Source organism: Erythranthe guttata, chromosome 8 (genome assembly GCF_056151865.1).
Source record: "Erythranthe guttata isolate IM_541 chromosome 8, IM_541, whole genome shotgun sequence".
Taxonomy (NCBI): domain Eukaryota; kingdom Viridiplantae; phylum Streptophyta; class Magnoliopsida; order Lamiales; family Phrymaceae; genus Erythranthe; species Erythranthe guttata.
The window spans coordinates 19,235,057-19,246,308 of record NC_142540.1 but is presented as its reverse complement, the minus strand read 5'-3'; the positions used below and the strand labels follow the sequence as shown (position 1 = coordinate 19,246,308).

The following is an 11,252-nucleotide window of genomic DNA, read 5'->3' as shown; positions in this document are numbered from 1 at the left end:
AACAAAATCACACAAACTTAACAAATTCGTTACTATTAATTCGGAATCATCGATTTCGAACCGTTCAATCCAAACGCAACTGTAGTTTCAAAGAAAATTAAATAAAAAAAAAACAATCTTTAACAAGAAGCTAACCAAAACCCCCTTATTAGCTTTCCTGGGGAATTTATTTTTAGTTATAAAATTACGATGACGACACCTATCATACAACTAAAAAGGATCTTCTCAACCAGGGAACAATACTCGACTAATTATTCACCTTAAAAAAAGAAATCAAATTCAAATAAAGTTGATAAGCACTGTTTTGCAGAACGGTACCCTTTCAAAGCTTTAAATATTTGATGGCTGTGTGAACGTCTTTATCTCCTCTGCCACTGCAGTTCAAAACAACTTTAGTCCCGTCTGCAAGAGTCGGACATAGCTTCTCTAGATAAGCTAACGCGTGGGATGTCTCGAGTGCTGGAATAATTCCCTCGAGCTTCGATAATCTCTTGAAAGCTGCACATATGGGTAATGTATAAATAAACTAATGAAATGAAATATATATATAAGCGTGAATAAGAACAAACGTAATAGCAAAGAGCAATTCACATAAGAGACGCATAATACAATAAAGCAGCTCCATTTTCTTAGGAATGTAGTCATAATCGGGATTTAAGGTTAAATTCGGAAGGACGCTGTGAAAATTGCAGCCAAATGTTCGCGGCCTGTGCTTGGTTCAGTCTTTCCTCAAATTTCAATGTTTCCTCGAAGAAGAAAAAGAAAAACCGGGTTTGTGTTAACAGAACAAGGTAGAGACTGGTAGACGATAGTAAAATCGTAAAATCCTAGAATTTTACGATTTCAATCGGGATTTTAGCTACGGCAATGTCCAATATAATTAACAACATACGTATAATTCCTCACCTTCTAAAGCCTCATCATCGGTGATGCTATAATACTCAGCCCTTCCAATATCTTTCAGAAAGCTGTGCTCTGGTCCAACTCCAGGGTAGTCCAGCCTATACAAGCCAACAAAAAAAAATATTTATCCGTCACATATACGTAGGAAAAAATACTTCATTTTTTTAGAAATCGAAAATAACAAAAACATAAGCTAGTACCCAGCACTTATAGAATGTGGCTCGACTATTTGCCCATCTTCATCTTGCAGCAAGTAACTCATAGCTCCGTGCAAAACTCCAACCTCTCCCTTAGTCAAAGTGGCGGCATGCTTACCACTGTCCAATCCGAAACCAGCCGCCTCGACACCGATCAGCCTCACATCTTTGTCGTCAACAAATTCATGGAACAGGCCCATTGCATTCGAGCCTCCACCCACACAGGCGACAAGCACATCAGGTGTGCCGCCCCATTTTTCCAGGGCCTGTTTTCGGGTTTCTTTGCCGATCACTGCGTGAAATTCTCTTACCATCATAGGATATGGATGTGGGCCCGCAACAGATCCGAGGATGTAATGAGTGGATTCCACGTTGGTTACCCAATCTCGTATGGCTTCGGATGTGGCGTCCTTTAGTGTGGCGGTTCCAGAATGAACTGCTCTAACCTATATGTGAAATTAAGAAAGGCTTCAAATGAAGAAGTTGTAGGAAAGAGAATGTGTAGCTGTCCTGGATTAGATTAGTTTGTTAGAATAGAAAAGTAGAAAAGGCCAAGATTCAATCCGACACAATAGCCAGACAGTTTTAGACAGACAAACATGCAATGTTGAATGAACCCACTCTCTTTACATAGAGACGAGAAAAGACCATTAACTAAGAAAGACTTCTTCCCTTAGACTAGGTGGGTGGAAATTGGACGGATTGGATCGGAATTAGCACTTGAAGAAAAATTCCATTTTTTGAAGTGGAAAACTAATTCGAATTCCATTTAGTTACCTATAATACAAAGTACATAACAATATTGGTATTATAAGTGTAATTTTCGAAAGAAAAAAAGTCGGAATTTTTGAAAATATTTTCTGAAATTAAAATTGGATCGAGAATCAGAATGTAATATGCATTCCAATTTCAGTTCTGAAAAAATTGGAAATCGAAACTTTCAAAATCTGGAGTGGAAATTATTGTTCCAGAATCAGAAATTTTCGGATCGGAATTTATGTTCTAACTTCCACCCCTGTCTAAGGCAGGCATACATTTACTAACATAGATAGACAAGAATTACCTAATATAATAGATTCTTAATCCAAGATTAAAACCTAATAATATTCCAACAGAGTCAAAGTCACCACTGAGGCACATGGATCTGGCAACTACTAGCAATTATAAAAACAGATCACAATGTAATGTTTGTTACTTTATTTCACATATTTACTAGCCTATGGTACTCCAATATTATTTCACATAGTATAAAAACGATGCACAAGTTTAAAAAAATTAACAGCCTACACAAAGGCAAAAAGAATATACAGATTAACATAACAATTTACGAGTAAAATATTGGAGAGAAACAAAACCTCAGCACCAAGAAGCCTCATTCGAAAGACATTAAGTGCTTGTCTCTCCATATCTTGAGCACCCATGTAGATAATGCATTCCAAGCCAAACCGAGCACAAACAGTAGCTGTGGCAACACCATGTTGACCAGCTCCAGTTTCAGCGATGATACGCTTCTTACCGAGACGCTTTGCCAGCAACGCTTGGGCGACAGCGTTGTTGATCTTGTGGGCCCCGGTGTGATTGAGGTCCTCCCTTTTGAGGTAAATGTGAGGCCCTTTTCCATCGGGGCGTTTGTAGTGCTCGGTGAGTCGTTCGGCGAAGTACAGTGGGGTTTCTCTTCCTACGTAGTCTTTCAATATCCCATCTAGCTCTTTCTGCAATTAATCCAGAAAAATATTCAATGAAAAAGAACAAAAAAATTACATCTCACAGTGAAATTTCGTAATATCATGAATGCATATATCTTTCCATGTCTTTTATCCACATATTTCATTAGGCTGCATTCTTTAATAAATCAATATATTAATTCGTGAAAATCAAGTAATTATTCAACAAATCCATACCGAAAACCACAAAGGTTCGATTTTTTACATCAAAAAAAAAAAGGGAAAGAAAAATAGAACCTGAAATTCATCGTCAGTGGCAAGCAACTTGAATGCGGCCTCGAGCTCCGTGAGAGCGTGCATCAGCGTTTCGGGGACGTATTTGCCGCCGTATTTCCCGAATCTCCCGAACGAATCGGGCCGCTGCAGAGGCGCCGCCGCTGCCGCCGCCGGATCGAGTTCCTTCTCGACCGCCGTCGCCGCCATTTTGCAAACAATTGGACGGCAGAAGGTTGCTCCGACTCTGTTCAATTTCGGGGAGAGGAGCGAACGCGAACGCGAACGGAGATTTATGGGGAGGTCGGTTTGGGTTCTGCAAATTACGGCGGAAGAAGACGACGATGCAGAGAAGGCCATGTTTGGATTACGAGTTTTTGTGAGAATTGATAAATTGGGGATTTTCTGAATATATCGTTTATTTATGGGAAAATTATAAAATTACTTAATTAGTAAATGGATGGATGACGTTTGTGATTTGGGTTTTGGCCCCCCTATTTATTTATTATTAGGTATTGAGTTCTTTTTTATTAACATATTATCCACCCTCTACAAAGTGTATTTATTAATGTACTTTTTTATTGTCAAAATTAATTTGATCAATTTTGTTTAGGAACCTCACCAACTTTGAATTTTGTATTATTATTAGAAATTATAATTATAAAACAAAAAAACTGTGGAATGTAGTCTTCAAATGAAAATATATTTTCGGGTAAATTACAGCCACCCTCAGGGATAAAGTTAAATTAATTTAACAGAATCTTCTAGATTCCGTTGTATGTTCTCTAGTTTGTACTCGTTTTGTGCAAAAAACATCAGTTTCTAATGCACTATTATCTGATTTTACAAGTCGAGAGTTACATCTTATGACCATCTTGTTTCAAAACGTGGAGCTCGAGTGGGGTAAAAAGAGTACAAACTGGAGAATATTCCACATAATCTAGTGGATTCCATTAGATTTGACACCGCAGTACGTGTTAAAAAATTCATAGTTGAAGAGTTGTTGTAATTACTCAAAATGAGGGGGTTTTTCGTAATTTAATACCCTTATATTTTTTCATTAGCCATCTAATAGTGATTGGGCCAACAACAAGCCCAATATATTTTCATCTTGACAAAAGCCCGTATAATTAATCGGGCCTAGTTAGTCAAACGGGCCGGCCCACAACTACAACACGAAGTAGCGGCTTCGAGCATCGCCATCTATTACTCGCCTTTCTCTCTCTACACCTCCACTGAAGCACAGCGGAGCCCTAATCCTCTTCAATTTGTGTTTTTTCTGCTTCTTCTTATCAGGTAATTGCTCGTATATCATTCTCTAGATTTCCGAAGGTCTGAGTTTAAATTATTCAATAATTTGAGATTTTTCTGTTCTGAAATTTCACTTTTTTTTTTTTTTTTTTGCTTATTCCAGTTATAATTAGGGCAGATAGGATAAATTAGCAGTATTACGAAATTGATTCGCAGATAAATGCAGTAATTTGCCGTTTTATTTCTCACATTCGTGGTCTGAGTTAAGATATGGTTTTGCATTTTGTTATTACATTATCTTCTATTTAAGTAGTCGGTTTTATTCAATGTTTATATCCTTGTGAAATTTCTTTATATTCTGTTCTTATGAATTTATTAAATATTCATAGTTTGTGGTATGATATTTTTTGTTTGATTATTGAGCTGTAGCTACTACTTTTTTTTAGTACAATGTATAAAGCTACCTATAGGTACTGCTAAAATATAGAAATTTTGAAATAATAAAAGGTAATAGAAATATTGGAACTTACGAAAGTGTGTTGGAATTTTGATATGTTTCGGTTTTACCCAGTTATCAGGTCTCGTATCTTTGTTGAGCTTGGGAAGAATGCATACACTTTTCACCATGTTTATTATTTTTATGAATATTTAAGAGTTTCCAATGAATTGTGCCATCCACGTAATTCTTGGTATTTTACTGAAGTGATCTTTATTATTATTCGTTTTGAGATATTATGTGTCTCTTACCTGGGGTTTTACGATATGTTCAGAAAAGTTGTTTGATGCAATAAATCTTAGATGGGGCGCAGCAATTCTAGATCTCCCGTCAGAACCCGTGGATCTCCTCGTAGGAGGAGCCCCTCGAGAAGGGAAAAATCTCCTGCTCGACACAGGAGTTCGAATGCAGAAAAGCCTTCAGCTCGCAATAGATCACCAAAACGTGCTAGGTCAAGGTCTCCTGTAGTTCAGTCACCGGTGAGGGAGAAACCCTACACTCGCACCAAATCTCCAAGACAAAGATCACCCTCTCCAGTCAGACAAAAACCATCAAGTCGAATTAGGGCACCGAAACACGAGAAATCGAGATCCCCACCACCTCTTTCACCTTTGAAAGAGAAGCTATCGTCTCGAACCAGGAGGTCCCCTGATCCGGTGGCATCCAAGTCATTGCCTCCGCCGCCAGAGAAAGGAAAACCGTCAATTCGAAACAGGTCCCCCACAATTGCTAGAGCAAGGTCTCCCGAATCTCAATCTCTTTCACCACGTAGTAAAAGATTGAAACGAGCTAAAGCTGAGCGGGATGCTGAAAAGGGGAGTGAGAGGGAACATGAAAAGAACCACAGAAGGAAGGGTGACAGGGATACACATGAGGAAAAGGATTTGGTCAGAGATTCGGCAGTTGAAAGGCAAGATAGAAGGCCAGTAAGGGATGCAGCTGGCAATGGTTCTACGTCGAGGCATGGACGCTCGGATTCGCCTTCTGATCATCATCACCACAGGGGCCGACAAAGATCAAGATCGCCTCATGCGGCTGATGACAGAGGACGTAATGAGGTGTCTGGTGATATTCACTCCCTATACCTGATTTATATGTTTTTAGAATTTTGTATTTGTTTTGATAATATAACTTGTCTCGATGTGAGAAGCATACAAAATTGATCATGCAGTATCTAGTAACTCTACAGTTTTCTTTTGCTCCTAGAATATATTTATTATTAGTGCTGCACTTGTATTTGATCCCATTGCATGTCTTTAGTTTTTACTTTTGCATTCTTCATATGTCTGGTAATCTTCAAATTTTATCAATAATTTGTTTAACTTTACTCTGGAAAGCGTTTGTAACTTAATTAAAAGGGCATTTTCTGATCATCTCTGTAAATGTATGCAGGTGGCGAACTCAAGAGATTCTGAGCCGCGGTGAGTTACCTTTTGAAATTAGATTCTGGTTACCTGTTGGTTTATGGGAATATCAGTTGTTTTATGCTATAATTGTTCCTGATTGCTAGGATATTTTTCTTTAGACTTTTTATTGGTAAATCAGGAATGTTGTTAAGATCTGACTTACTTTCCCTAGCCGTTCACATTTAGTATTTTTGCTATCTAACCTGGTCTCAATAATACCTTCTATTTATTTTTACACATTGCAAGAGTGCTGTATGCTACCGCTTATATGTTGCTTGACATCTTTTCACTTTGGAACACCCTTTGATTGAGCAGGAATGGTGATGATGATTCAGTGGCTAAGATGAAGGCTGCTGAAGAGACATTGGAAGCAAAGGAGAAGGTACCTCCTTTTTCACGTTGAATTGCTATTGATTTCTATATTTATCCTTTTCGTCTTCACTTTAACTTAAACACTAAAGTAGGGATCAGGCTTCTTTGAATAGTCACTAGAGTGTGGCCATTACTTGTATAATATTCGTCACTTCTCTAATGACTGACGCTGCATATGAATGTATTGACTTATTAAGTTTGCATTATGATGTGCAGCAAAAACCTTCATTTGAGCTCTCTGGAAAACTTGCTGCAGAAACTAATCGATTCAGAGGTGAACACTTGTTTCCTTTCACCACACTAATGTGATTTTATCACCCTTTCTTCTTTTGAGGTGTTTCAAGCGTCACGTTCGTTATATTCGAATAGCCTTATTTTATTTCTGGCCATTGTGACTAAATCAGACTTCCATTTCCTAATCTTGATAATTTGCGACGATCTTTATTGTGTTTGAGATTTCCATTGTTGGTTTTAGGATTCTAATTTTTTAGCCATTATTTTATAGCATTACATCCTCCTCTGTGCAAATCTCTTTTGTGACTATGCTCCTCATTATATATGATGGTACTTTCTGAAGTTCCCTTATTTAGGCTTTCTGATACGTGTTGCAATCCATTTGGGTTTCAATCTGATTTAACCTTTAACTTAGCTATTTAATTATTTGGTGATACACCAGCTATATAGCAGTATACTACTGAAAAATATACCTTTTGTGCATGTTTGGTCATTGCAAAAATTACCCTCTTTGATATACATTCTATCTTACATTTCACTATTCTTGCTCTATCTTGCCCATATTACAAACAAACTAGAAACACAATATTGGATGATGTATCCCTAGTTGCAATGCTGCATTTTTGCTAGTTTCTGAATCTAAATTTTTGTTGCATTTCACTATGTGGATCTTTTAAATATTGGTTTGGTACTGTTCTTAATGCACTTTAAGGGTTTATCAGGTGTAACGCTGCTGTTTAATGAACCACCCGATGCTCGAAAACCTGATGTAAGGTGGCGCCTGTATGTTTTCAAGGGTGGTGAAGTTCTTAATGGTAAATCTTCGTTCAACATATTATAGTCTCTAAATTTTATCTCTGTTCATTGTCATTCCTCTATTATTTTCCATATGTTGTGCTGACCAGTGATCGTCAAAACTTTTTACATGCAGAACCTCTTTATGTACACCGTCAAAGTTGCTACCTTTTTGGTAGAGAAAGAAGAGTTGCAGATATCCCTACAGACCACCCATCCTGCAGCAAACAACATGCTGTTCTCCAATACAGGTAGGATCTTCGTCTGAATGTGTTCATATAATTCTTCATTCTTGATCAATTTTGTAATGTATCTAGCATGTACTCATTTTCTCGGCTACTTATTCTATAGGCAAGTGGAAGAGGAAAACCCAGACGGCACCATGTCAAAAAGAGTGAAGTACGACACGATCTATGTTTAAGTCCCATCAGATAGCAATGGAAATTTCACATTATTTAATTCTGACTTATATTCTTTGCAATATGCCAGGCCGTATGTTATGGATCTGGGAAGCACAAACGGCACATTCATTAATGTGAGTGATTTATTGGATTTTGTTTTTGGAAATGCTTCTTATGTGGTTGTCGTAATGGATTTAAACATGAATTTTGCAGTCATAATTTTGACTTGGTATTAATTTTTTATTTTACAGGAAAACCAAATAGAACCTCAGAGGTACTACGAGCTGATGGAAAAAGATACCGTGAAGTTTGGTAACAGCAGGTAAGCCACTTATTAACATCATTGATACGATGATTGGATGCTTGCAGCTCATAAAAACATGCGATGTTTATAGTTGTATTTTGACACAATGCATTTTATGTTGTTTCTATTGCTTTAGCCTTGGAAGTATAAAAAGCCGAACGAAGTTCTTACTATGCAAATTATTTTCCTTAATATTCCAACTTTTTTTCTAAATCTGCAGCCGTGAATACGTTATACTGCACGAGAATTCTGCTGAATGAAGCGGCTACTGAAGAGGAGAGTCGCCTTTTCTTGTATGCCAAGGCACGGTGCAGCGAACAAAATACTAAAAGCTTTATTCCTTAGCAGGTATCTGTTTTTTGGTGTGCTGTTACGCACCTACGTAATTTAGTCTTTTAAAATATCGCTGCAAGTGCAACTCTAATTTGTAAATTAAACAAATTAAATGGATCAAAAATGGGATCTCGTAGGCATCTGAAATCAGAAACGCAGAGTTGGTTTTTCTTCTTTCTCAATTGGTTGTAGCGTAAATTTGAAATTGTGGACAAATTTCAAGGAACGTATTTTGGTACTTTGTATTTGAATGTATTCCGATGGTTATTTGTTGAATACGAACTCTCGAATAACAGAAAATGTGCAAATCGTTGTGCTATTTAGTGGTGTGGCGATAATTAAACACTTTGTAGCGTAATCTAGAAATCGATAATCGGTTCACCGAGAGTCAAGTTTCTGTTGACAGTCCAAGGCAAGCTGAAGAGCTTGGCCATGATAAACTTGAAGATCTTGTTTACGTTTATGTTATGTGTCGAACTCGAAAAGAATAACGTTGCTTTCATTGCTCTTGCATACGTCCTTGCCTGCATTACGTGTGTGCAAAATATAAAAATAGAAACAACTGTTTTCGATATGAATATTTACGATATTGCCATTGGGTTTGTACCTGGGTGATGACTGTCCATTGAATATCGGGTGGAAGTAGTACGAAATCGTCGAATTTGGTCCCTATTAGTATCGGAATCGCTGTCTGCAAATACAGTTTGTCTTTACTTTTGAATGTTTTAATTTAAATATTTTATTTTTATTTTTTATAAGATAATTTTAGAATTATTTCTGCTGTACAACAACTTTATTAAAGAGTGCTACTTTTGAGAAAATAGCAGTGAATTTATTTGGTAAAGATTATTAAAGTAAAACTAAATGACATACCTTATTCCACTTTCTTGCTTCATTGTACCATCCAATTATGCTGCAGTTCCAACATGAAAATATTTCATTTCTTTTAAATTTAAATATCACAAAACCATTGGATAAAGAAAGAAACGAAAATTTCAAATTTGAAACCATCGGAGATTTTTCGATAATATATTAAGCAAATAACATAAATCCTCACGAGTTTAGGGAAAATTTACAACAAACCCCGTGACGCTCGATTTATTGCGTAAAATTCCAATGTAGTTTACTTTTCTTGCACAAAATCAAATTTTGTCGAAACCCCTCTTATGTTTTATATGTTTACTATACGAAATCGCCCTTATATAATAAATTCGATTATTTTGCAACGAAAATGTATATATATTACCTGTTGAGTGTACATCTGCTGGTGAGATCAAACATAAACAAAATTGCCACAGCATCTTTGCAGGCAATTGGGACTTGATCAAATGACCTATTGTCACCTGCATTTTTAATTACTTTGTTGAAAATGCTTTAAATCAAAATTCATGAGTATTTATTATTTTTATTTTTATTTTATTTTCAAGAAAATAGATAAATATATTAAATAATTACAAACCTGCAACATCCCATATTCTGAAAGAAATTCTAGCACCTTGTACACACATTGTTTTATCCATTACATTCAAACCTTTCATCTCCAAACTCATATTCTCTTCTTCATATCCCACATATTTTATCTGCCAAAATTAATTTAATATAATTAATTAACCAACAATTTAATAAATAGGGTAAATTACGGTCACCCCTTGAGATATAGTCAAATTACGAAAACACCCCCGCATATTTTACAATCAACACCCCTCAACTATGTGTCTTCTTACATGTCCACCCTTATGGTGTCAAATTCAACATAATTCTACATTCCGTGGAATGTTCTTTAGTTTGTACTCGTTTTGTGCAAAAAACGCAGTTTCTGATGCACCCACAATCTGATATTCACAAGCCAAAAGACACATAACATATCTTATGATCATCTTGTTTCAAAATGTGGAGCTAGCTTGAATGGCGTAAAACGAGTACAAACTGGAGAATATTTCCACACAATCTAGAAGATTTCACTAAATTTGACACCGTAAGGATGGACGTGTAAGAAAATTCATAGTTAAGGGGGCTGGATATAATTATCCAAACATAATGGGTTTTTTTTGTAATTTGAATATGTAAGAAAAATATTACCAGAAAGCTTGTTTTTCCGGTCTGGCAATCCCCCAGTATACTGATCTTCAACGAGACTAAATCCGAGTCGCTCTCGTATCCGGCGGAGGCGGCGGCGGCGGCGGAATCCATCGGCGCAGAAGAAGAGCTAATTCGTCTGTTGAATAATCTTCTGTACCCGCGGGTATTCTTAGACGTTCTTAATGGACGGCGTGAGAGGATTTTTTCCCAGATGAATCTGAGATACTGCCGGAAAAGTGCGAGTTTTTCCACTATGATCCACCGGAGGTTCAGGTGGACGATTTTCCGGCGGAGCTGCGTCATCTTTCCGGCGGCCTCGTGGAATTTCTGATTTTTAGAGGAAGTGGAGTAATTATATACACGTTTTCTTTAGTGGTGTGTAAGTAAATTAGTTGACTATTTAATGACCAATTTAAAATATTTGCTTTTTTATTTTATTAATAAATATTGCACGACGTCGTTTCTGTTCATATTATATATACACATTTTTTGAATCATTATTTTATTCACGCTTGGTGTGTTATATTATTATTATTATTATTAT

At 36.6% G+C, this 11,252-nt stretch overlaps 3 protein-coding genes across 3 annotated transcripts; 1 reads left to right on the top strand and 2 right to left on the bottom strand.

The window, feature by feature from the left end:
• Window positions 1–17: 17 nt before the first annotated feature.
• LOC105962016 (tryptophan synthase beta chain 1) lies at window positions 18–3,512 on the bottom strand. The gene is made up of 5 exons (XM_012986283.2): window positions 3,062–3,512; window positions 2,456–2,812; window positions 1,104–1,546; window positions 907–1,001; window positions 18–498 (listed from the first exon to the last, which is right to left on the bottom strand). Exons 1-5 carry the CDS (start codon window positions 3,395–3,397, stop codon window positions 323–325), a joined length of 1,407 nt encoding a protein of 468 aa, XP_012841737.1. The 5' UTR covers window positions 3,398–3,512; the 3' UTR covers window positions 18–322.
• Window positions 3,513–4,200: 688 nt separating this feature from the next.
• DDL (SMAD/FHA domain-containing protein) lies at window positions 4,201–8,929 on the top strand. Its single transcript, XM_012986286.2, has 11 exons — window positions 4,201–4,333; window positions 5,059–5,842; window positions 6,177–6,205; window positions 6,506–6,572; window positions 6,779–6,836; window positions 7,519–7,611; window positions 7,728–7,842; window positions 7,943–7,990; window positions 8,081–8,126; window positions 8,244–8,314; window positions 8,517–8,929. Exons 2-11 carry the CDS (start codon window positions 5,087–5,089, stop codon window positions 8,554–8,556), a joined length of 1,323 nt encoding a protein of 440 aa, XP_012841740.1. The 5' UTR covers window positions 4,201–4,333; window positions 5,059–5,086; the 3' UTR covers window positions 8,557–8,929.
• On the bottom strand, window positions 8,795–11,110 carry LOC105962021 (septum-promoting GTP-binding protein 1). The gene is made up of 6 exons (XM_012986287.2): window positions 10,709–11,110; window positions 10,089–10,209; window positions 9,876–9,972; window positions 9,503–9,542; window positions 9,237–9,320; window positions 8,795–9,153 (listed from the first exon to the last, which is right to left on the bottom strand). The coding sequence occupies exons 1-6, from the start codon at window positions 11,009–11,011 to the stop codon at window positions 8,989–8,991; spliced, it is 810 nt and encodes a 269-aa protein (XP_012841741.1). The 5' UTR covers window positions 11,012–11,110; the 3' UTR covers window positions 8,795–8,988.
• Between the last annotated feature and the right edge of the window lie 142 nt (window positions 11,111–11,252).